Genomic DNA, 27532 nt, shown 5'->3' on the forward strand with positions numbered 1-27532 from the left:
TTCAGGTTAAAACTAGGTGATGTGAATGAAAAACAGTGCATCACTTACTATGAGAAAGAATTACTGCTGCCATACATAAATATGCAGTAATATCAGCACGTGTATGTGTAAGCAATTAGTAAAAAATAGAACAGCCTATAAAAACAAATTGAAGCAAATTGTAACAGTGAAATCATCTAGTACCTGTGCTTGCCTACCCAATGAAACCAATTACACCAAAAGAGTGCAGTAGCTTCAACTGCAACCTTAGTGAGATACATTATTTTTCTTACACAATCTTCACACCACGTTTTTGGTCTGTGCCATGATTCTGGAACATTTTGATTTTGTTTTGGAGGAAGTATCAATTTCACTCACATTTCCAGTAGCTACCTCTTTAGGAGACCTTGAAGAGCCTCTTATCTATCATATATTTTGGGCATCAAGAAAAATCAATGCTAAAACATGTGAGAAGTGAGCAGAAATAGCTTTCTGAAAGCAGATCTCTTTCCTTCAGCACGAAGATACAACTTCTACATTGATGCTACATTGACTGTGAGCAAAAAGATCTTTCACAGTAGCTGTGCAAGGTGCAGCAGTATCTGTGTGTACTTCAGATGGGTAACACACAGCCAGGGAATTTCAAAATTAATTAATTTTGGAACTTGCAAATTACTACTCGTGTGTGTATATACAGACTCATTTTGCAGTTGCAAGGATGGGATTATTCTAAGAATAACTCCTTTCCTACTTTCTTTGACTTAATTAAAGTATCAAAATGCCATTAATGCAGGCATATTTGATGCCCAAATCATAGCTATTTTTCTGCGTTACCCCCCCCCCCCCAATTTTAACACTTTCTATACATGAATATCTAAAGCAAATATACATGACTATCTAAAGCAAAAAAACCAACATAACTGCAGCCATGACAATATTAAATAACATGGCTATACAGGAATAATAATAACTGAATAATAATAACAACAACTATTTCAAAGCAGTTTCAAACACATGCTTCCAAGTGGTTGTATTATGAAGGATTGTTATGGGAAAAGGTTACGCTGGATGTATGAAAAAAATACTTGTCTGTCTTTAGTCCCTATTTACCGTTAGTCTAAAAGGAGAGAAAGAATCAGGAAATTTATGACAGCACATATTTCTTTACCCACATTTAGTCTCCTCTTTCAAAAAAACTAGCAGTTCAGGGTAAGTATGGCCTTTCCACCCCTAAATACTGCAAGTGTAATTAAAGAATCATTAATTTATTATTATTTCAGTTCAGACACAAACTTACCTAAAAATGGATCACTGTATTCTGTATTAGACAGCTTAAGCAAGTTGTTTTCCAAAGTCTCCATCACTTTAGCTGGAATAAATGCAATATTCATATCAGCATTCACATGTATTTTTTAAGTAAAAGAAACACTTTTCAAAGCTGTCAGTGACTCAAATGAAAAACTTTATGCTGAAATTTTGAAGAGCACTTTCCATTGGTGGAAAAAAGAACAAGATCACTTTACTGAAGACTTTCACTCTATTCCTGAGATAAGTTTAACTTAGTGAAATAACTTACTAGAGTAATAATTAGTGCCTATGAACATTAAGGAAGGACTTATCAAAATTTAGTAGCAGAAGCCAGCAGAGTTAATTTGTTCTATAAAGGTTCACACACAGCTGGCAATAGTATATGGCAATAGCTGGCAACAGGTGACATACACAGTGACTGGGATCTCCAACTAGACTAGTCTCTCTATTAAGGCATATTTATCTGTTAAAATAGAAATCCTAAAATAAAAGTAGTTCCTTTTTCCAACACAAGCTAAAATTCATAGGGATTTTCTCCCTTTTCTCTCATTCTCTCCACACCACTCTTCTCCATACCACTCTTCCCTGATTCTGCTATTCATGAATGAATGCATCTGCTCCTACATGTTCATACTTAAAGACATTTCTTGCCAAAAGCCTAGTATGTTTTTAATCTCCCTCTCCTAGGACTGACTACAGAAGCCTTCATGCTCTTCCCCAGCATACAGGAGCACTTTCTTGTCTTGTTTTCAGTGAGAAGGAAATAATCTTGTAATTCAGAAAAATAAAATAAAAATTAGTTTAAGCCTCACTCAAACATTATAGAGATTGACTCAAGGACTCGGTACCATGGCTCTTCTAGCTGTTTTGTGCAAAAACATCTCTCCAACAAACCGTAGATATCTAAACAAATCAAAGCTTATCAGATGCCCCTATAATTTAATGAAAGATGCTAAAAAATTATATCTAAGACACCACAAAACTTCAAATTATGTTCCCATAGATCCCTTCCATTCCCAGTGTTGGAACAAGCCTGAAAGAAAAACCTCCTACCTCGTTCTGACACTACATCCACTGTAGCTGTAGAAGTCCCTGCACTTAGAGGCTGAGACCGGGGCTGTGGCTGCACACGATTTGGCTGCAGAAATGACGAATGCTTGCTCAGACTCTGAGGATGTGTTTGGCTCTGGGCTAGGCATGGCATAGATCTTCTAGAGGGTTTCAGTGGATGCTCTTTCACTGTCTCACTCTTGCTCGTATTCATGCCTGAAAAAGCCAAAAAAGAAAAAAAAAACATAAGCTCTGCCATATTAGGCAATGACAAAGACAGACGGCTAATTATGAAAGCTCAAGGTGATTCATCCACTTAATAAGCAACTCTCCAACTAAACAAAAATGTTTAAAATATTCAAAGTTCAAAGAAGAATACAGAGTTGGGAACGAAATCCAGGAATTCTCCACCTATCCTTCCATCAACATCCCACAATTCAAATTCACAATATTCTAAATCTGATGATTCTGTGGTACATACGTCATACAGTCATTCAGAAGCAAATGACAGGACCTAGCATCATCCACATGATGATTGCTAAACAAAATTTTAATTCAGTGGTAGAAATGAATAAAACCCCTCAAACAAGCAAACAAACAAACAAACAAAATCGAATACAAGCAAAAGATGTTCACAAGCTTCCTGAAGGATTCATGAACACCTTCTCCTTTGAAATGCAGCTGTTTGCAAGTTCTGATGAATCTGTTAGCTGTTTCTAGTTTTTCTTCTGGGACACATGCCAGTGTTGGGTTTTCATATGTGTTGCCTGGCTTTAGGTTCAGGTACCTACATCCAGGCATGCCCCAGTCAACTGTGTGGTATCAGCAAAAATGTTTGAAAAATCGGATTGTTAATTTAAACGAAAAATGTGATTTGGGGATCCCTGGTTTTAGTGTGTCATTTTAAAAATGATGCAAAAATCATTCCCTGTTCTGAGTTCCTCCCATCTTAACATTACAAGTCTGTGTTTCCAAATTATCTCTCATAGATCTTTTATAATTAGCATGGTCTCTATTATATCACCTTGTTGGTGACAGAACAAACTTAATGTAATAACTGCTTGTATTGCCTGTCCACAAACAACAGACTGGCTACACGTCCTAAACTTACACGTACAGTATCAGGCATTAAGAACATTATCTGTCATTTGAATGTATGGAACTTATTTTTAACTCTCTGAATCCTGAAACAAAGATTCCCTTTATGTTAACTGTGATCCTCACTAACACTAAATTTTAATAATGTAATAATAATTTCTAAAATTTCTACTGTTTCTAAAAATTCACCGGGAAACGCTAAATAATCAAAGTGCATTTGTCTAGGAAAGTACAACTGATGATGTAATAGTGACAAGAAATAAGGGGAAAACAGAACTGATTTTCTGCCTCTTTTACTTGAAAGGCTCTTTGCCAGGATGCAACTCCAGAGTCTACTGCTGCCCAGTCTGCAGTGTGCAGGCCCCAGCCACGGTCCCAGTGCAGAATTGTTCGTCAATGCACACCAAATAATGCATTATCATCAACTTTGTTGACATTATCACCCTTCTCGTTTAAGATTTAGAAAGTGCTACAGTGTGCCATAAGAACATTACTCTTTCCTTTTTACCCCCCGCACTATGAAAGTGTTCTCGTTAATATTACTTTAATTACACTAAGCTACAAAAATGTAGGCCTGAAAATTTAATGGCACTCAAATCCATACGCTCACTTAATACAAGGTATTTCATAAAAGAACAGGAATATAAAATGAGACCCCCATGTAAACCCGCAGAAATTCATGAATATTGAAAATGTTATTGTGAAATGAACAAGTGATGAAAACAAGCAGATTTTGTTTTGTTACCATTCTACTATCCATCACTGCTGGATCAAAGGCTAATGAAAGGTAGCCTAGTATTTATTTTTCCCTATGGCAGACAAGTTTCTTCCTTGGAAAACATCACTTTTATATATAAAACCACATTTATTTCGAGTATTCCCACTGTTCTCATATATGCCTTCTAATGCAAAAACATAATACGGCTATCAGCTACACAGGTCTTCAGTCCCCAATTCCAATTAAGAAATATCAATACATCTAAGCTTGACCATAAATAACTCCACATTTTAATAAGATTAAAATTAATACCAAAAGTCAGATTTTTCTGAGAAAAAATGATGGGTTTACTCCTGTGTTTAGCTGTTGCTGACCTTCAGACTCCGTTAACTGTTTCTTATTACTACACTAACACACAATACAACTTCTCTATTAATATTTGAAAAGGAACCAAATCCTGTAAAATTGGCTTTATGAAATTTTTTTTCACCGAAATTAAAAACTCTGACTGTGAAAAATTACTTAGCAGTTATAATACTGAATCTATTTTATGACATTCTTGCTAAAAATGTAGTATAAGACTTTTAAACAATTAAATCACCTGACCTGCTACACTGGCTAACAATTCAGTTTTCAAGGTGGTATGTACTATTTTAGCACATTTTGTTTGTATGACTGGCTGTCTCTGTTCTGAGTGTGATAATTATTTACAATCAAAAAAAATACAGCTATCCCTTCAAGATGATAATTTTACCAATATTTATCCCATTTAACTCCCATTTTATATTTCTTCCCAGAATTTCAGGAATTTCTCAGACAACCAAAATTTGAATCTGTCAATATTTGCAAAAACAAGGCCATATACATCTAACATTATCCATAAACATGCTCATTATTCCACTTCAGTAATTACAATTAGATATATTTCTAAATGTTCAGGTTTGGCAGATCATAAATAAGTATTTAATAACGATTATAGAATGACAATATGAATTTACGACTGTGACTGCAATAAGTATGCCTCATATTGTATTCTGGTACTTGGCACAAAGGATGCTTACAGGCACTACAAAAACTTAAAGTAAATCTACTCCTGAAAGGCTCTTGTACACTATAAGGTGTGAATTTAGTTTAAAAAAAAAAAAAAAAAAAAAAAAAAAGCAGCCAAAATACAGATGCTATGAGCATTCCATTCTGTAAAATATTTACACTTTCCTTTCAAAGCTACAAAATTCATTTCCCCTTCACCATTATGGAATTATATTAAAGCTCTTAATCCTTTTACCTATTAGGTAACCTTTGTGAAAAAACATTGTAGCAGCACATGGTCGCAAAACCCTCCACATTTCAAAGTCAGTTAGAACAAAATAGTTGGGCAATGATTCGGAAAAAGCTTACAACTCTTACAGTTGTTCCTGAGATACAAGGAAATTAAGTAGCTTTCCTCAGTTTACATGGAAGAGAAACTCAATATTATATACCTTCTGAGTCGATCTAGGGCCTTGATGCACACCACCCTTGTAAAAATTGAGTAATTCAACACTGAGCAAAATCTAAGTCTATTAAAGAGCTAGTCTACTGTATTCAGCTCCATGATGGACAGGGTTTGTTTCTCCTGCTTTTGCTTACAGTCACACTGTACCCCAGGAACCAGCAGGTCAGGCAGAAAGAGCGTGCTGGAGCACGGAGCCATCCCACGAGGCAGTTAATTAATGGAGCGTGCCTGAAAGCTGGGGAGCAAGAGAGCCACATCACATCAGGGGACAGGCAGTTTGTGCAGACTACGAACCACGGTGTAAAGCAGGGAGCAAGCAGCCAGGCCACAGGTAGAGCAGAAGGAACTCACGAAGGACAAGAGACAGCTCTGCAAGTCGGTCTTTGCCACTGGGCAATCGCTTGTTGCAGCTTAAAAATAAAATTACGAAAAAGCAAACATATTTGTACATATTTGCCAAGGTCTCATACTGCCCTAATTCAGTAGCTACTTGCATGATTCATAGGAATTCTTAAATTTTTCATGAAGCTTTAAACTGTTTACAAAATTAGAAACACATTTTCAAAGACAAATGCATTGTACATTGGGGTGGGTTGACCCCAGCTACCAGCTAAGCATCACAGCAGCCACGTGCTGACCCTCCACAGCGGGATGGGGAGAGAGAACGGGAAGAGCAAGAGTGAGAAAAACTCACCGGCTGAAGTAAAGATAGTTTAATAAGTGAAGGAAAGAAGGGGGGAAAAAAACCCAAACCCAAAAAACAATGATGCAGTGGCAATCACCCACTACCTCCCATGAGCAGACCAAGGCCCAGCCAGTCTCTGAGCAATGACAACCTCCCTGCCCCTCAGATTTTATTGCTGAGTGCGATGCTCTATGGCATGGGATATCCTTCTGGTCAGCTGGGGTCAGCTGTCCCAGCTGTGTCCCCTCCCAGCCTCTTGCCCACCCCCAGCCTGCTCGCAGCGGAGCAGAGCAGGGAAAAAAGAGAAGGCCGTGGTGCTGCGCAAGCGCTGCTCAGCAATAACCAAAACACTGGGGTGTTAGCAACACTTTTAGTCGCAGATCCAAAGACCAGCACCATACGGGCTGCTATGAAGAAAACTATCTCCATCCCGGCCAGACCCTGTAGATACATTCAGAAGTTAATGCCAGAAATTTTTGCTACTCTCTCGTTTAAATGCCTCAAGTTGTTCCACCAAGAACAATACAACGTGACCTCTGAGAGACTGCTGCCTTTCCTGTCAAAGTGAACTATATGGAAACACACCACAGAAGAAAAAACATAGTCCCCAAAGTATCTGGGAAATCTTTATGAACAAGGATATTCACATAAATGAAGATTACAAATATACATTAATATTGAACTCTACCAGAAATGTAAGGTGGAGGAAAAAAAAAAACAAACCACAAAATATCTATGGTTTCAATGCCAAGGAAAATTAAATACATGGAGTTTGCTATGAAGAGTGTTAAAGCCTCCTGTCTGTACAGGATCAGCAGATCTTCTGTGATTGCTGTACACACTGTCAAAGATCCTCAGAAGATTAGCATAGAGAGTCTGGTTTACTACACTATTTCTCTGCTTGACAGCACAATTTACTCTGCAGCATGTTCTTACAAATCTTAGTCTCTTAGTGATATATATTAACTCTCTCTGACTGTGCTAGAAACAAACAAGTAATCTAAATATTTCTGCTGCTTGGAGAGCCACGAACTTCCAAGGAATTTTCCCCATCAGAATCTGTGCCACCCGAAGAAGAATGTCACACTCAGCAAGGCTCTCTCTTATCTAAATCTCAACATAAGAGTCCACAAAGAAGGTCCTTTGATTAGCAGGATACTGCCCATATTTAACTATAATAGCTAAAGTTTAAAAGGGCCTTTCATTTAAAAACTTCCCCAAGCTCCCAGAACATGCTTTACACTTCAGTGTAAGCGCTGCTCTATCAAGAAATGCAGAACTTCCTTAGTCCAACGAGGACAGTTCTTCCAGATCTGCAACACAGCATGATTGTTCTTGGTCAGACAGATTAAGTATTAATTTAATAGGAGGTTAAGGTAGATTGAGGTAAGCTGCTGCCGCCTCAGAAGGTGCAATAGGTCTTTAAATAGGTATGAGCAGAAAGGACTCCGCTTCTTAACGATTCTGAAATGGATGCTCTGCGCCAGCAGAGCAGGCAGTGGCACTGGGCTATAGCACCAACAATGCCGTGTTCAGAACAGAGCAATGCTACATCATGTCTGCTACGCTACTTGCAAGGTTTCCAAGAAGCATTCTTTGTAGCTCTTCCTGAATGGACGCGTTTATTAGACCAAAGTCTACAGTAGTTAGACATAGCAATGGGTAATATAGAATAATATGTAAAATGACGTATTTTGTAATTGTTCTGGATGGCTTTAATGATCAATTTCTTAAGCAGTGATACACTGTCAGTAATCATGGACCCTACAGCATAATTATTACTGTTGACAAAGACGACTGTTTCTTGCATCTGTATTGGAGCCACTGCGTGTAGCAAGATGAATCACTTTATTACCACAGAAATTTACGGTAATGCGAATAACACACACTGTCATTCAATTTTAACAACAATTTAAGTGATACATACAAAAAAAGAGTATAATTCTTTCATGAGGTACTGCCTCAATTTAAAAGAAAATTACTCCCTTTTGCTCTCTCTCACTGTATATTCCCCTGTGTCATTTCAAACAGATTCCTTAATACCACGCTGCTTCTGCTTGGAAAGAGTGAGTCACAGCAAAGTAACCTCAGAGCACATTCGCTGTTATGCTAGTAGTATGATCTACCCTCATGATTCAAATTTAACAAGTTAATTCATTCTCTGCTAGTGTGTCAGAGTCCAGTTCTGTGATATGCTAGTTTTGGTGGCATTTGCAGTTGCATGCCAATGCTTACCCAGCTCTGGCACACAAACAGCTTGTGGTTGACATCATCAACTGGGTCACTAAATTGTTTACTGAAATTATTTTTATTCCTTCCTCTCTTCTCCATAGGGGTGTTTTCTAGAATCTGTACCTTTCCAACTAGAACTTTGCTACACAGACCTTGCTTGTTCAGGGATATTTGGATCTGCAATAAAAGACATACATACACTTAGCAAAAAAAGAATAAACCTGTTTTTCTACTTGAACTGCACTTATTGGCTCTTTCCCTACAAAGTATTCCTCTGGCACTTAGCATGAGTGTGGAAATGAGTATGCCATAAGTATAGAAATTTCTCACGTTGGAGAAAAAGGTGGTTAAAGTTTATGGTTTAATCAGATCCTGCCTTTTATTCTAGCACTTCTGCCTCGGAAAGTGTTCCTTCCGAGAGGAAGATGGGGATTCCTGTTATGTAGGCAAATCCCTACATGGCTCAAAGCCAGAACAGCCAGCTGTACTACACCATCTCATAGGTTCCTGGCAGAGCAGGCAGGAAAGATGGAGCTAGAGTATGATGAGCTTTTCTTATCATTAAATCAGTATGCACAATTTAATGCATGCTTAACATTATGCCAATCTAGAAAGACTCTAAATGAAGCCAGCTCTTAGATGCCTCCAGGTTTTGGCCATTAGAAACATAAAGGAAAAATTCTCCTGTGCCTCATTCTGTGAAATACAGGTACAGTTGATAATTTCTTTATTATTAAGAGAAAAAAAATGCATTTCATTTGCTCCTAATTTTAGATGAGGAAAGTATGCATTGTTAACCCAATGCTGGAAGCACCCTTAGCAAGGCTGGACCAGTGCTAATTTCAAAAAGAACAGGCCAGTAACTATTCCCCATTTAATCCAGCACAAGCCTTAGCGTAAAACAGGAGTAGCTACTATATAAGTCAGATCAACAGCATCAGCTTTATAGAGTTATGCTATATAATCATGTCCACAATCAATATCAACAACATGCAGGTCTTACCAACTACTCACGTCATCATGAGTTTGCTTGATGAAAATACCTTCTTAATTGTAAAAAAAAGTTCTGTAAAGCCTTTGGCTTTACATACCGTACGTCACTAATTAAAATGAAATGTCATTCATAAAACACATTAAAACAGACTGAGAACCTGATAAATCTCAAATGTTTCTGTCAACAGCATCATCATAATTAGAATCTTTAATCACATAAAATATGAAGAAAAGCTCGCAATGGTTTTCATGACATTTAAGTTTAATGTGAAAACATATTTCTACAGTATCAAGTATAAAACAGCTCAATTTTGAAGAGCATTTCGTTTTCAATACTCAGTGGATGTAACAGGTACTTACAGATAAAGAATGAGCTTACTCTGATTGACAGCTGCAATCTGCAAAAGAAAACTTACTGTAGGATAATTACTCTAATAAATTCTGAGAAACCATAACCAAAAGATACTTAATAATGGAGAAATAATAAATTATTTCAGTAACAGCAGGAGTTTTCTAATCTATTTCTAATATCTCAACAAATACAAAGGGTATTCAGTTTCATATATTAGACCAATATTTAAGTAAGTCAGGAATGTACCCATACTTTCCTTTTTTATATAAAAGGTAGAATCAAACTGGATAACCTCTGAATTTGTTTTATATTCTTACAGAAAAAAAAAACCAACCACAAAATACCCAGCATCAAGTATTCTTATTATATTAACAAACACACTAAAAAGCCTCATCAAAACTGGAGAAAATTAACCAATCCTTTTCTTGAGAAGGGGAAAAAAAAAAAAAAAAAAAAAAAGGACGACACACACTAAACATGGGACAAAATAGCCTTCAAGGATGAACCCTATTTCTCTTCAATACTATCAGTATATCATGAAAAGTTATGAATCCCAATTTTCTAAAGGTGTTTTTTCAGATCACCTCTGTTGCCTTTTCTGTTATGAACAGGTCAACACAGAGTCGCAGAATCACAGAATCGTTTAAGTTGGAAAAGACCTTTAAGATCATCAAGTCCAACCAGAGATTGAGTCCAACATTATTCCCATTAAATGTTTCAAATGTAGCCACTTGGGTGAGTATAACTCCTAGGCTAGCCAATAAATATATCCTGAATGACAGTAAGTCATTGTGATGATATTTTTAAACTTCACCCCACTACAGAAATAACATAGATTTATGAAGGTGTTTATGAAATAATATGGGGTTTAATGATATCATTAATCATGCCTTTGAAGACTGCTTCCATTAAATACCATGATTTTACTTCAACCTTTTGCAGTTGTAAATATTGTGAAGAGGAACATAAACAATTAAGTAAATTGTAAATGCCTAGACTTGTGGTAGCTTTTTTTTTCTCTCAAGTTAGACATGTGAGAAATAACCGTCAATCCAGAAACATAGCTAATGAAAGGGAAAGGAATTGGTGGGATTACCTGAAATTTCTCCAAGAAAACACACATAGCAGGACTTAAAAAAATATATGGTTAATTCAACTAGTGATTATTTGAAAAACACTGAATCCTGGTATAACAGTTTTCAGAGATGGTGAATTTTTCCCCATAGATCTTGTAAATAGTATCAACATTTTGTGCAAGCTTCATTTTCTAATTTTTTATTTTATAGTACTTTGTCCATTAGATTAAGAAATAGAAAGCTATTACTTCCCTTATTTAGATAGCCATAGATTTTTATACCAGATCACCTTTTCTTTTTCAAAAAAATAAATCAAAATTATTTTTCTGATGAGCTATTTAGAAAGAACTACTTCAGTATAGCACTATAAGGAAGGCTTAATGGCACCCTATCAACATTTCAGCTTTTTTTCTTGACTTGACAGTAGAGCAGCACTCAACTTTCCAATAGCACTGTAACAACAGCAAACACAAAGGCTTAAAAGTCCCATTAGCCCTTTTGGCTATGGCCTTCCATGGACAGTGATTTTCTTTTATAAATAGCTGCCCGTTGCAAAAATAAAAATCCCTGAGACACTGTTTCCCAGGAAAAGTCTCCAACTTCTCTACTGAAATGTTTACCGCTGGCCAGCACTCAATTTAGTAAGAGATTCAGTCCTCACAGCCTCTACACGCTCATGCGGTGATGATTTTACAAATACTTCCGGGCCACTACTAAAAATACCAGCTAGGGTTCAAAATGATCCCTAGAGGACTCCACTAGAAAACTCATGAATAACTGGTTTAATATTTTTAAGTTTTATATTCGTGTTTGGGTTGGCATGCGATATCCCCATTAACACGGAACTCTCTTTACTCCTTAGTGACATCACCTTCACTGAGGCATTTTCCCTTTGTGCCAGGAGAAACAAACCAATAGTGCAACAAAACCAAAGGATTTAAAGAACATTGGAGACATTCCTCTCATTTAAGTTATATTTGCAAACAGGATTCTCTGTTTCTGCAACTTTGATTGTAAACTCTTTTCAAACAGTCGTGGCCGCCTTTGTCTCATAAGTATGCCAAATGGAGAGTAAGCAACAAACAAACAAAACCCCAAGCACAGACCTACTACAGCGCTTTCGCAGAGAATGAGAAATTACGTTCCTTCCATTATATACCTCTTGCACTCAGGCCAGTGAAGCAAAGACCTATTTCCTTGTGGAAGCAGCAGGAAATTCAACTGCCGGAAATAAAGAATTGCTTGCAAGCTGCACAAACCTCTCCTAAATATAGCTGGAGGTTGGCCTTGCTCCCACATGGCACCTAGCAGGATAATTCTTGTAATGATCAGCTGTAAAATTAAAATGAGGTCTGTTCCTTTAAACAGCTTTACCTTGATAAAAATTACATAATGAACTCACAGGATGACAGAAATAAAATAAAAAAGGGAAGTATAAACACGTTTTCATTTGTGATTTGAAAGTCTGTATCTACAAAATGTAGAAGAGTTGTCCCAAATTGCAACATTTATGGAAGAAGCCAATAAGATGCCAAGACTTAAGGGTTGCTGTACTGAAACAGGATTAGGAATCTTTTTTGAGGTTTTGGGGGGAAATAAAGATATTTATCTCATGAAATCTCTAAGCAGTCCTGTTATACCTTATGCTCACAGAATTAGGAAAAAGTGAAGGTTTCTATTACAGACAACCATCTGTCAACCCCAATAGCTCTTACCTGAAGCCTTTTAGGCCCCTGTATAGTATGGATTGCCATGTATACACATAAAAACTGTTAGTATTCCCACCTAAGTACAACCACATTAGCTACTTTAGAATCAATATGGTTCAGCTAACTTTTGAAAATAGCAGGTTTTTTACATCCTCACCTTTTACCACTTCACCCTATTTTCTTGATTATCTGATACAGGTCCCAAATCTACTCTTTCTTTATATCTGATTGAGAATGCTTTAAGACTTCATTTTCTCAACTTCTCCACAAGGAAATCACTTTTAATGAAACATATTTTAGTTTATGGATTTTGAAGAACATTGAAATGGAAAGGAAAAATGGGTTTTTTTGTTTTGTTTTGTCTACAAAACCTGTATTCAAGTTAAATACAAAATGTTGGTTTTAGTAGTGCATCAGTAAGGCAGGACTCATACCAAATTTAACACGTTACAGCATACTGTTAATTTGGTACAAAACTTTGAGACTGTCTCATGATTACTATTACAAACAAGATTATACACTTTCCTGACATTACCCGTGTTAGTAAGATGTACTTTAAGCACTTTTATGTGTCTTATTTGCAGGTAACAGCCAATACATTTGATCTTTCCTGACAAAGGTGGGAGAAACAGTTTTGAAGTAAGGAACAGCTCAGACAAGCAGAGTAGATTTTTTTGCCAAGGGGTTCTACTTGCCATTAAAAGCACAGTTAAGAAAAGTAAATAGCTTTAAATAGTGATTTCATTCTAAAGCTTCCTGCAATACCTTTTATAAAGTTTATCTCAATGAATATCTGGTCTTACCTAATTTAAACTTGAATTTTAACAGAATGAAATTGGTGTCTCACTAATGCCATGACTATGCACGCAAATAAAGCAAAATATTTTTGTGCTTAATTGAACACGGCAATTAAAAGGCTTCAGAAGGCTGCTGACTAGTCTGGAAGATCTCCAAAGTTGTTACAAACATATCGGCCAGAAAACATTAGAAATTCAACAAAATATTCCATTTTCTCCCCCAAACCCAATAACATAGTAAATGTCTGGAAGGCTGTATGTCCTCATCAAAGTAGCCTATTCCTCAGGCCTCATTCTTGAAATTCTTCAGAAAATGCTTTCTCACAGCAGCCTCAGGAGACAGGCACTGGTATGACTGACTTGATTTAGCAACAACGTAATGAGGTTACAGAAAAGGAAGAAAGTGCATTATTGCCTTTTAATAGAGCAAGATAGGTCTTAAATGTACCAAGCATAAAATGAATAGGCATCAAGGGGTTTGAGCCAGGTTATAATATTTATAATATTTATAAAAATAATTTATAATATTTATAATAGTTAATATAACAAAAGAGCAAACAACTGGAGTGAACAGCCCAAGAAGGCATAAAACTCAAGATATTAGTGCTTTCTCTCACTTGCATATCCAAGTGGCTCCATTCCCTTTTCATCTTAGGAGACGAAAGGTCTGATAGCAACCAGCTCCTTTATGAGAAAGATGAATTGCAAAATGTCTTTATTCACGTTCTGTATTCTGTCACGACTGGTCAGATTAGAAATGAACAAATTAGAAGTAGGGTCCTATGACCTAATTCAGATTATAACTGATGCAACAATAAAGGTGTTCAGGTAAGACAAAAGGCATAGTATATTACCAAGCCATGGTATTTTGTGTACTTAACTAAAAAGTTAATAGGAATATGATTACAAAGTTCTGGTTTTCCTCAGCTTTCTGCATATATCTTCACAGAACAATATATAAAAACTGTATGAGATCTGCCTTTGGTAAAAAGGATAACGCATTGTGTAGAGCAAATCAGCATTAAAAAGAGCTGCTCAGTCAGTAGAGTAGTAATAACACAATGTTCCTCAGACTTTGGCGCAAATCTATCTGGAATTTAGTTCTGTAAGAGACTTGGACAACAACAACAAAAAAATCAACCTGCAGAGTACTTCAATCTCTATTTCAATTGGAGAAACTGATTCAAAATTAGGAATGGCTGGTTAACTACATATACATCAGGTGCATGGTGCTGCTTCAGATCTTGCCCTCAACAGTGCTTAGGCATTTACCAACTTACAAAAACAGAAGTCACTTATTTTGGTCATCGTATTTTCAGTCACTTTTTCCTGCCAAATCTTCAAACCCTCATCCTTTTAATTCTTTCTTCATCCTTTTTTTTAATTCTGTTTCTAATTCCAGAAATTATTCTAAACTTAACCTATAGCTATTACCGCAGTTATAAACTGGTTACTACCATTTCAACTTCTCTTTCCACTGACCCTTTTCTTCTGTCAGAAAATAGGAGAAAGGCTAAATTATTTCTTATTGTAAGAAAAAAATCATGGGAATTTTAATTTTTGCAAAGGGTAATGAAAGAACATACACACTCTTTATTTACTAGATTGTTTACTGCAGCATAGGTACCCGTCAATAAAATTGTATAAATATCTACAGTACAACAGATCTTTGTTGCAGTTAAAAAAAAAAAACCATACACATTCACTGCTGCTAATTTAGCCCCTGTGGTCATACTATGGCAATAGAATTACTAAGATACAATTAAATCTAATTACAAATCAAATCAAGTTCCAAATAAACACACTGTTTAACTATTTCTAAGAGACGGTAACACATGTAGGTATTCTTGAACAAAAGCTTAACCTAGTGAGCATGAACAAGGACATAACAAGTTATTTTCAAAGACATTGAAACTAAAATCTGTTATTTAAACATTATACTAATACAATAAAGAGGCTTCACACTTTTCCGCTCTTTTATATTCATTACCCTGTCACTTTTCTAAATCACTTTTTTTTAATAAGGAAGATAAGGAACTTGTCTAGCAGCTTTTCACTGATTTGTCATCTATACTGTGTAGGCAAATGAAAGGGTCTATGTGTTTTCTGCAGGGAGCATTGACCTAATAACTACTCACCAGGGAGAAGGTGCTGTACCTTACCCGTCTGTCCTCACATGTCCAGGGACCTGGCCACCATGGCAGGAACGCTGCTCACAGAACACAATCCTGCAAAGAGCTCGGCCATGCGATTTAAGCACATCACTACTCAGTTATAAACATTTTGAAATTGTAGGAACTAAGTAAGCATATACTCTTTGCTGTACAATCATGTGTGTAGTTATAGTGCAAGCGCTTTCCTTAGTCAAGACTTCAGGGTCAGAACCTAGTTACATAAATCAAAAGATGGTCACCGACATCATCAGCAGGCAACAAAATGCAACCAGATTTTAAATGCATTACTCATATACTGAAAATAAGATTGATATTGTTTGCTAAGTAGGACCTTACAGGTCCCTCCAAGAAACCTAAGCTTTACTGTAACAGCAAGTGGAACTTGAAGGTTACAAAGTGTTTAGATCATCTCACACCACTTGCATCTCTGCCCTGTCTTGCAGAAAGCACTGACAATTCTGGGTAAGAGCTGTGCTACTGAGTACCACAGAAGGGAGAACATGACTTCTAATATATACCTTCTCATCTTCCTTGCACTGTTATGTAGTTGTTCCTCTCATAACTTGCAGTAAATAGCAGCAATGGTATGTATATTTGTATATTTTTCCAAAATATTCCAACACCAGAGGTGAATTACAAAATACACCAATAAAAAATAAATTCATGCCTAAAACCTCCTATAGTTTAACAGCCAAGAATTTCCATTTTTAAGTTTCATAAAATTTTGACTAACTCCATCCATTTTGACAGCAGGCATGTGCCCCAGGCTTTTTTAAAATGTTTGCCAGTTTCAATTAAAAAAAAAAAAAAAAAAAAGTGCTTTAGCTGCTTCAAAAACATTGGGAAAAAATATATTTGCTAATGCTAAAAAGAATTCTGACATTTTCACTGAAGAGCTATCTTGCCCACATGTTTTAGAATGGGGCATATGAATTTGCAAAAGCCTTGCTTTTTAAATGTGCAGAAAAATACACCCACATTTGGTCAAAGTATAAACTCCAAAAAATCTCTAGTATATGTTAGATAATTTGTTCCAAAGCCATGTGCTTCATCCACTCCACTCTCCACATTTTTAAATTTGCACACTACTAATTCAGGCATGCGGTAGCCCTTTTGTCCAGCTTTATCGATACGTGCGCTGGGAAAACTCTGTGATAAGAAGCTGAAAGCACGCTGCTGGCACCCAGGGAGAATGCAGGGTGAAAAAGGCATATGACTGCAGTCATATGAAACAGAATGAAAAAGGAATCCTAATTAAAATACCCTGGAAATATCACAAACACCGTGAATACAAACACCAGTCACAAAGAGAATATAATTCTCTGAGAGACGGCATGCTTACATTCATTATTTGTCATAACCTCTTCAGATGGCTGGGATCTGTAGATGACTAGTTGCATACTGCCGACTAGAAGGAACACAGAAAGACAAGTAGATACCAGTATGTATTTCCCAGGGACAAATCTGATTATACTACCCCTATTTCTTTCTAAAATAGAGTAACAGGCCTCACAGATAGACAGAAGCATATTGTATATCCTCTATCTCAATTTAGTAAGGCTTTTGATTATATTTTATATGGAATTCTGATTTCAGAGACTATGTAAAACTGTCATAGCATGGATTCAAAAGCAGTTGGCCCCTACTCTGAACAAAGGTTAATAAAATAGCCTTTTTTCACTGAAGAAGTATGACATGATAAATATATTGAAATACTTAGCATTTCATTTTAGAAGGGAAAATGGATCACTTGGTCTACAAAGGAGCATATAGGATGGAATTAGAGTTAGCACACATGTCCGATGAAGAAGCATTGAACAAACTGGGGTTGTTCAGTCAAGAGAAGAATGAAGAAATACATGGTAATAGCCTTCAAATACATAAGCTGTTATGTATTTGAGAGGGAAGCCAATTGATCTCCCTGTCCACAGCAGTCATGGAAAACAGTAATGAGCTCAAGTCACAATAAAACTGAGTTACACACTAGGAAAAACTTCTTAACAGATGTTAGCTAGCCCTAAAATAGAGTGCATAACAACGTTTTTTTAAAAACTCCTTTTTTTCTTGTTTAGAAAAGGTTAAAAACCAATCTGTTAGAAATAACGTAGTAATCCTAACTTGTGGACGAGGAGGAATGGCCTAGTGATGTCAAGAGGACCCTTTCAGCCCTATGCTACGATAGCCACACTCAGGACATGCTGCAGTTTTGTTAAGGGGCTTGAGGCTTAGCTGATTAGGCGTGCTGGCAGTGGCTCAGATTTCAGCATCCTTCAGGAGTGTTTGCATCATGCTCCTCTGAGTTTGGGGGTTCTTTTGCAGCCAATTGCAAGAGAGCTGATTAAATGCCAACAGGATGTGCTATACAGTATCTGCAATTAAGGCTGCCGAAGCCATTTATGCTCTGGCATTTCTGAACTCAGTAGCACTGTACAGTCTACAAAAAATAATAGTAATGACATATGAAAGGAATTCCAGTAATAACTGAATAAATAAGAGTTAACACAGCATTATATTAAATACAATATGAAAAAATATCAGCTATTTACTATTTACGTTCCTAGTAATTTCCCTATCAACTTTTATAATCTTTTAAGAGCTGTTTCTGAGTTAATACCGCAAACTCCTTGGTTTCAATTCAACACACTGAGATCACATCTTCTAGTTTCCCTTTGCCTTGCATGTTAAGCTAAAATCACGATATCATTTTTAAGGTGCCTTCAACAGATGACTCGGGAAAGTTCTTCTCCAGCCTCTGGTACACAAAACTACAAAAAATACATTAGTCAATACGATTTGGAGAAATACAAAAGACTGGAGAAGCCGGAGGAATCCATCCCTGCAGTTGTGCTCACATGGTGCTTTTAAGGGTTTGATACAAGCAAAGTCATTCCTGCAGATGGCCTAGTTTTTACAACAGTTCCATTAGGATTCACAGCCTGGCAGGCTTTATCTCAGCCACCAAAACTGTGCTAGAGGCTTTAACTCTTTCAGAAGGAAGCTGTGGACCAACCTTTCAGAAGAACTGTAAGACATGAGAGAAATGAAGCATCTGCAGGGGTTTGTTCTTTCTTCATTTTCTTGTGTGCTTCCACAACGGAGGATCAGACAGTCTTGCTGTTTACTTAACTTAACTAGTTCTCTTCTACTTTCAATGAGGACAAATGAGTTTGCTGCTAAACTCTGTGATAAGCTAATCCATAATCACCAAAAATTTCATACTACATTTCACATGAGGATTTAGTGGCTCAACATGTGAAGCAGTCAAATAATCCCTGGATTTAAGAATCCCTAAGTACTTATCTACAGAAGTGACACTAATGGCTTCAAAGCTCTTTGTGCAGACTTTTAATATGTATTTATATGGTCATATGCATTTCAAAATGCCTCTAAATACTGCTATGATAATGAACACATAAAAAAAGTAGACAAATTGTATATAGAGCTGAGACCAGGAATCGCCATGATTTATTTGGTGATGCAAGAAAAACTTCTCAAGTGTATGAAGAGTAAACTCAATTAAAGGAAATCAATTCAAATCTGTTGAAGGAGAACAAAAGCAGTGAATCATATTGAAATCACTCTTAATATTTCAAATGAACATGCAAGCTGAAATTATATTACCCGTTACTTATGGGCAGATATGTGAAGATAAGGGTTCAGGATCAGAAAAACTAGGTGTCTTGCACATCTGTCACTGATAGACAATCTCTGATGAATGGAGAAATATTACAGTCCTCCTGTATGAAAAACTGATTCAAAGTCTACATGCATTGAGAAGTATTTACTGGGGAAAAATAAAGGTCGCCGTGAATTTATTTGTGTCCTCAACAAAGAAAGGACTAAACCTTCAGTCATCCTACACTGTTCTGCTCTGTGTATAGGAGGGCTTAGCTCATTGTTTGAAAACCAGCCAGAATCTGAGTTGATAACACTAGTGAAATACTACAATCCTACTCCCACGTTCAAATAATACATCTTTTTTGTTGTTTAAGGCACATATACTTAAAGTTGTCAATTTTGCCTTCAGAAATTATGATTAAGGTTATCCTAACAGACGATGTTTGGATTTAGTTCTGATTGGAATTAGTAATCTTCAAGCCTAGATACACAATAAGCGATTTATCATAAGATAATTTAGAATCTAAGTGCCGTGCAGGAGGAAGGCAATCTGCAATATCCTTTATAAAATATTTAGAGGTAAAACCTGTTAAAGATGACTAGAGCATACGCCTAGCAACGTGGTTCACATCTGAAAAAAGAAAAACAAACAAACAAACAAAAAAAAACCCCAGAGAAAACTGCTGGGGCTTTTTGCTCTTCATCTCCCTATGATTGTTATTACTTCTGTTGTCCTTTCTAATTGCATTAAAAGCTAAACCAGCAATTTTAGAAATGGATGATTATTGGTACATGTAAAGCTTAATTCACCCTGCACTGAGAAGATCTAATAGTTTAATACCTAAGTGCACCTTTCCAAACTGAATGGAAACGAGCTGCATCACTTTCAAAAGCCTCTACTCCCACCTTTCTGTCCTGCCCCTCTGTTGAGGGCTACTTACCCCACTGCAAAAACTGAAGCACGGCAGCACTAAACCAGTTTAGTCCAAAACCCAATGTTTGCTGTCTAGCCCGCCTTCACTGTCTGCCCCAGCAAAACCACTTGGTTGTGTAATGAAGCAGCCGTAACAACGCAAATATGCTCCTGTTTTTGACTCTCCTGAGGTTTTAACCTCCAGCAGTCACTGTTACCCTCCCAAAGCAAGACTGTCCATAAGCCATCACCCTCAGACACATTCCTGTTCCCTTTGACTGTGAATCAGTTGATGGCACAGATTGAGACAACGAACGTCTTCTGAAAAATACTTACATGTGCAAAATTTATGTGCCCATTTGAGCATGACTTCTACATGTACCAGAGCTTTCAACATGGTGAAAGGAGAGAAATATTGAGGCCTATAGTACTGAAGATAACATTGGAATGTAGCATTAAAAAAAAAGTTGTCACACAGAGGCAAGCTATTCCAGCAAAATCTGAGTAGAGACAGAAAACCAAGATCTCTTATTATAAATTGGCTGTATTCTTCTGGACCACTTAAGACTACTTAATCAACATTGTGGATCATCGAGACAGATTCCAAATAATTTTTTTACAAAACTGAATATCTACATGCTCCAGAAAGCAATGAACTTTCAGTTTGACTTCTGCTCATTTTCTGAGAATTTCTGCAAGTCAAGTGAAGTGCCAGATAATGGTTATATTTGCAGTCCAGTACCACCATCGCTCTGCTCAGTCAAACACACGCTGAAGGCACAATAGCATTGATACTTTACTGTGCAGTCAGAGGAGGACTGGGAAAAGTAATTCAAAATCGGAGGAAGTCTCAGCATACATCTGTCTTTAGATATTAGCACGGAGGGCGAAGACTACATTATAACGGGGTGTTCATCAGGAGAACACACAATCAGAAGTGAAGCAAACGCGGAGTTGTTTAAGCAAACATTTCTTATTATTAATGAATTTCCAGGTTCAGTGCGTTCCAGTGCTACTATTTTTATTTTATTATTGCTGAGGTGATAGGAGGAGGAAGAGTATGCCCAGAGGAATTCTCGGAAAGGAGAAATGCCTGGGTTAAATTTGAAAGGCTGGATAGATCCTTCTGTCTCATTTACTCTCTGACATCTCCATTTCCACATGGAAAGGGAATATATTCTGGATGGCTTTTAAAATCAATTATGCATGCATTTTTCAAGTTCTCTTGTTTGGAAGACAGGTCAGTGCCCATGTTTTTGAGAAAGACAATGGGAGCTGGTGTTTGGCACTCCGCCAGACTATCTTTAAAGTCTGTTCTTACTCTTGTAAACGTTAATATCACCCCTGAGGAGACTTTTCTTTTACTCTGACTTCTAGCCGCTATTATGTAACTCATTCTCCTCTTGCGTTTTCCTATAGCTTAGAGTGAAGCAGTTCTGTTCAGATTCCTTAGTACCTGTACAAATTATTATACTTGCCCTCCTATGTAATTATTTTATGTACTTAGATTTAAAGTAGTGACAGACTACTGCCTGATCTCTGGGAGGGAATACTTTGTATGCTAAGCATGTTTCTGAGTAAAGTAAGATACATCTGTTTCACATGCAGTATTACACGGTGCTCAGTACTAAATCATCGACACTTCCCACTTTGCTGGTACATTGTTTTTGCAAGAAATTGGATAAAATATATCATGGATGAGATGTGTAATGAGGTATTATAAGTGATTGCTATTAATATTATCTGGTTAAGGGATACAGTACTTCAACATTTCATTAAACATCATCTAGATTGGAATGAGAATTTTCAAATAAATGTATTTGAATGACTGCAACCTGCATTTCATGTCTTATACAATATGTACACATTGCTGTCCTAGTGTTTTGAATCTGGCATAAGTCTCAGCCATCTTTTAAATTTGTTTTAAAAAGCTCCTCTTAAACCAGTCAGAAAACTCTTTGTATTGTATTGGGGCGGGGGGGGGGGGATCATTAAAAAACTATTGACACTATCCCTCTTTTGACAGTCATTTATGACACTGACTCGATAACATAAGCTGGATTCTGTTGACAAGTCAGGAGACCAGAGCACCAGCCAGACAATCCTGAGCTCTGCATCAGGCTCTGTGGTGAATTTGCTGTGCATGTCGCAAGGGATACAAATAGGCAGACAGCTTAGACATCCTGTCAAGGTCTCAACGCCTATAAGAAACCAACTGCAAACAAGAGCTTACCACTTTCACTCATAGTTTTGAATTCTACAGCTCTTCTGTTACCATTTTAAACATGCCTTGTAAGGTAGTAGTCTGATCTTTAACCTGAGGCCCATGTGAAGATCGCTGTCTGGTTATACTCTCCAAGAAAGAAGGAAAAGCTGCAGAACTGCAGCAGTGACTTCAAAATACTATGAGGCAGTGGAGAAATACGGAAGCTTGCCCATATGTTTGCAAGGAACAGCCACACTCTCTCACATCCAGCATACAGAAAATAGCCATGATCTCTGCAGCATTATCATAGCATCTCTCATTTTGAAATTCACTCTCTGCATGCAGGGAGCTGCGATAATCATCCATACCATAAAATAATAAACCAAGAAACAAACAGAGCACTACACAGCACCCTTCTCTGAGCTAGCAACTAACACCCACAATACAGCCCTTCTGCATGACAGGATCATCACCGTTTGATTTCGCAAGCATTTAAGCCAGAGGGATATTGGACTACTAATGTTATTTTTTAATAGAATACGATGTTTGGACACTGGATGGCTGATATTTACATAGCATTGGCATTCCTGAAGGCTCAAAACCATTAACAGTTTTATAAATTCTGGAAAGAAGTTATAATTTTTGGCATTTCAGGACGATAATTAAGTTTGACTCCAATTCCCGTGTCTTAAGGGCAATATGTATCTCGATTCCTGCAGTCAAGAAAAATTTCTTCTAAATTCTATGTACACATTCACTAATCAATTTTACTTTATTTACCATGGTCTTTATTAATATCAGTTATATATTTGGAAAACTTTTCAGTGAAAACTGAAAAATAATCCAAAACAAAATGAAGCCTGCCTTTTATTCTTAATAGTACTTCCTCGATTACCTACAGAGTACATGTAGCACAATATTGCCAAAGCTCTTCAAGTCTTTAGACTTTACAAAACATGCTTTGCTGTTCAGACAGGTATCCACTGACTCAGGGTATAGCAAGGTTCAAATATAACAAATTCTGGCTGGAGAGTTCTTTCCTAAGGCTGAGTCTGTCCGGGATTGATGCAATAGGGTACAGTGCAATGGTAAACATTACCTACATACTTTAATTATACCAAGCAGATAGAAATATAGTGAATTATATATAATTGCATTATTTTTTATTTTAAGTCCTGTAAAGTTGCATTAAGATGGAGCAAACCACATGTGAACGATATACCAAAATAGCTGTCTACACACTTAAAATACCCATCTTCTGTTCTATAAAACTACCATAGAAAAGAAGACAATGTTACTTCAAAAGGCGGAACGCAAAGGAGGTGCATCTAGAGGGTACTGGGAAAGCCAGCAGCACTTGGAACGTGAGGAGACTCAAGCATCTCTGTGCAGAGACCAACCCAGAAAAGCTATTAGGCAGGGAGGTGATTAGTATGTCTGGCCTTTCCCACTATGAAAGTACAATTTCAAAAGACTGAAATCACATAGTCTAAGCCACTATACTGTGCAAGTTCCTGAATTTCACCCCCTTAGTTTAGGTCGAGCCCCAAAGTAAGGTGCCCATTCTCAAAACACTTCTTACACATACCACCAAGCCAAAGCAGACCATGTTCCAGTCAGCACCTGTGGTACCCATCACAAGTGCTTCATTAACTAGGATGTTTCCAAGTATCCTGACAGAAAATCCATTTTCCATAATACTGGGGGGTAGTGGTGAAAGCACAAGACTAGATGTCACCTTATTTCTACTTGAGGCAACTAGTTACTGCCACGTACTCCAAACGTACCCTCCCAGCTCCCTAACCTACAGAAGCAAAAATCATTCCAGTATTTAGTTGTATATTTAAATCCATCCCTTGGTCACGCTAGTATTTTTTTCTTCCCACCAAACACAGATCTCAAGCTGAGACAGTTATTTTCACGAAGTCCTCCTCCAAACGGCATTTCCCATGACTGGATCCATGACCACAGTGCCAAATGCAACGTGCTGTATCTCCAAGCATGCTAACTCAGGCACTGCCTTGCCTTGCCTTGCCTAGCCTTGGCAGCACAAGACCCCACACAGCCTGGGGTACCCCACCTATTGGCAGTGCAAAACAGGACTACAATACACCACCAGATGCAGACAGGAGACCTCTCTTGCAAAACTTACTCCATTCTTTTGGTAGCATTACGCATATCCCAAAACATTAAGCACTGCAAAAGGCAAAGCTCAGGCTCACCACAGCCATAACATAATCTGTCTGGATTTCAGACCGGAGCTGGTTTGCATCCCATTGGTTTAGACCACAGATAAAGCCAATGCGCAACTATCTGCACCCATTGCCTAGAGTCTAAATCACCAAGTCTAAATTAACCAAACTAATTGACCTAAATTAAGTCTTGAGTCTAAATTTTCCAAGCTGGCTGATTTAAAAATATTTTAACAGCGCTCTGACAATATCATTTGTTACAAAAGTTAAACTTCCTACTCCTTGCACAGCATCCCATAAGTGGACGTATGATTTCTGCTTCATTCCAACTACACAAATATTTATTATTTTGACTTATGTTGTATAGCCTTTCATGATCTCAGTCTGTAACAATTAAGGGCTCTTTCCCTTGCGGCAGCATTTTGTTCACTTTATTTCATTTGTAATAGATTTCTTTAATGCTGTCTTGCTGCCTTTAAACCCTATTGACCATTGGTTTTACATTAGCTGCCTTATTAGCCACTTGCATTTTACACAGGTATCTTATTTTCATTGCTCTTCGCTTCCCCTTTTAACACAGTCCGTGTGTGTTTCAGTGCTGCTCCCATGGTTCCCTTTTATTCTGATGGAGTTTCACCCAGAGTAATTTCCTCTGCATTACTGGAATTGTGACTTTATGCACAACCACCAGGATGACCTCAAACAATTCCATTTTTTATTAACACTTCCCAATATAAATTTAATGTTTTAGTTGATTAAGTCAGCAGATACTTCAAGCTTTATATGGCTCATTTTACAAGGTTTTAATAGCTTGTTGATGCTATCTTCTGTTTGCACAACGTCACTGTCTTTCTTGTGAATGATAATGTTATGGACACGTTTTAACTCTCAAGAGGAGGCCCAAAACTATACTTATCTGTTACTGGTGAAGAAATAAAGATTATTTTAAAGTCTTATAGAAGAAATAAGATGTGACCGGGAAAGGATTGGCAGATTGTATGTATTCCAGTTAATTGTCGTGTTTTTCTTCCCATATTAACAGGAAATAATTTTTAGGTCCTTTCCTACCTGCTTCTAGCACGTTTCCTGCCTACATCTAGCAGACAGGATAAAAGCAAAACTGTTTTTAATGATTTCTTGAGCTGTGCCATATACTCATAAGTGATCCATTTAAGTATTTAGAAGATTAATTTCTAAACATTTCGGATCCTCTGGTTCTGAATCATCTATCTCTCCAGATTGCCTATGGTGTCAAAAACACCATTCATCCATTTATTTTATTATAAAAGTAACAATTTTGCTTCAGTAACTTGCTGAGTTATTTCTATCAGTATCCAATTTTTCTGATTAAAAAAATAAAAAGATGCACCAAACAGTTGCAACACCCAGTCACATGCATAATTAGTACCGATTCCCCAGAACGACGTCCATCAGATTGCAGAGTGTATGTACTGGTAGGTAGCTGAAACCACTACTATCTATGCAGCACCTACACTGTAGATAGATAACCAAGTTTAGTCTTGAGGGAATTCAATCTAACGTATTTATTTTTTTTATTTAAGAACTCTGTATACCAGCAGTTTGTTTTTCAGCTGCTATGGTGATTTTTTTTTTCTCTGTCAGAGGGTTATCTGAAACACTTAGGTTATATTTTTGAGTCTTAAAAAGTTTTTGAGGAAAAAGTACATGTATTTTACTGCTTCTTTAAAAATACTGCCTGTAAGGTTACTATCAAGGATCTGAAGCCCTAAAGGGACCTTAACATCTGGCATTACTAATGGCTACGCCAATTAACTATCTCATGAAAACATTTATTTCTCCTAATTAATAATGTATGTAATTAAAAAAGACATCTTTTTGACAGTCATCTCATTACTGAAAAACGCAGTACATAAGAACGTTAGAAATGCTTACTGCACAGACAAGTTCTCCTAAGGAGCCTCAGCCAGACAAGACTTCCATTTTTCTGAACCAAAGATGTCGGTATCCTCCATTCAGTATGGGTAACATTACTCTTGTTGTGTATGAACTGCTTTGAAGAAACGAGGAACAGAAATTCCTGTTAAATACTGCTAAACACACTACATTCACATTCCATTAGATAGACTGTAGCTCCACCTGGACAAAGATATAGATTGTTCTAAACATTACGCGATGAAGCAAGCTCAGAAGGCCTTCTAAGACCATAATTCTTTAATTCTTATTAATAGGTCTACTTTTCACTGTGAAAATCTAGGATAACTCCTGAGCTTTTTAAAATGGAAGCTTTGTAACTGACACATTTGTCACATAAAGTCAACATTGGTTACAGAGCCAAACCCCAGTATCACATAACACTAGAACCAGAGCTACATACATTTCTCTCCTAAATGCTTTTGGGTAAGACACAGAAATTGATGACTTCATGTCTGAGGTTACAAACACACAAAGGCTGACCAAGAGGCACACAGTATGTTGATATGAGACCCAGAAGCATCAACGAGTTGTGACACCGAGAAGAACAGAAGATTCTCCTTAACCCCAGCTGCCAGTTTGCCCCTATGAAAGTGAAATTCAGTTTTTCTTCTCACACATTTGTTTGCACACGCTGAAACAGAGATGCAATTTTGTTGCTCATGGGACATATATGAAAGCCATATTCATCACGTGTTGGCAGTTCATCGCTGTGCAATTATTGCTCGCCTGAATTTGCCTGCAGATCACTACAGTTGGTGATGCTGAAGAACTGAGTGATTTTTTTCTCTACCAACTGCGTTGTAGCTCCCTGTTAGATTTCAGCGACTGATGAGATTTAGCGTGTGACAAAGGCTGCTTTCAGCAAGATGCAGCAAAAAGCGTGTTAATTAGATGGCTTTCTTTAGCCTCCTTCCGCAACCTTTGTACCAAACTCAAGTCAGCTACCTGAACATTAGGCCCACGTAGACAGCTCAATGTGTC

The 27532-nt window shown here is 37.2% G+C and overlaps 1 protein-coding gene across 3 annotated transcripts in view; it reads right to left on the reverse strand.

Annotated features, from left to right (window-relative positions):
* ANO3 (anoctamin 3) overlaps window positions 1–27532 on the reverse strand; it is a 216190-nt gene that overhangs the window by 95022 nt on the left and 93636 nt on the right. For all 3 annotated transcript variants that reach the window (XM_052811451.1, XM_052811450.1, XM_052811452.1), the window contains exons 2-3: window positions 2341–2553; window positions 1277–1348 (exon numbers count right to left, since the gene is read on the reverse strand). In XM_052811451.1, the coding sequence (XP_052667411.1) occupies window positions 1277–1348; window positions 2341–2553 (285 nt within the window). The remainder of the gene's footprint in view (window positions 1–1276; window positions 1349–2340; window positions 2554–27532) is intronic.

This window comes from Harpia harpyja, chromosome 16 (genome assembly GCF_026419915.1).
Source record: "Harpia harpyja isolate bHarHar1 chromosome 16, bHarHar1 primary haplotype, whole genome shotgun sequence".
Classification (NCBI taxonomy): domain Eukaryota; kingdom Metazoa; phylum Chordata; class Aves; order Accipitriformes; family Accipitridae; genus Harpia; species Harpia harpyja.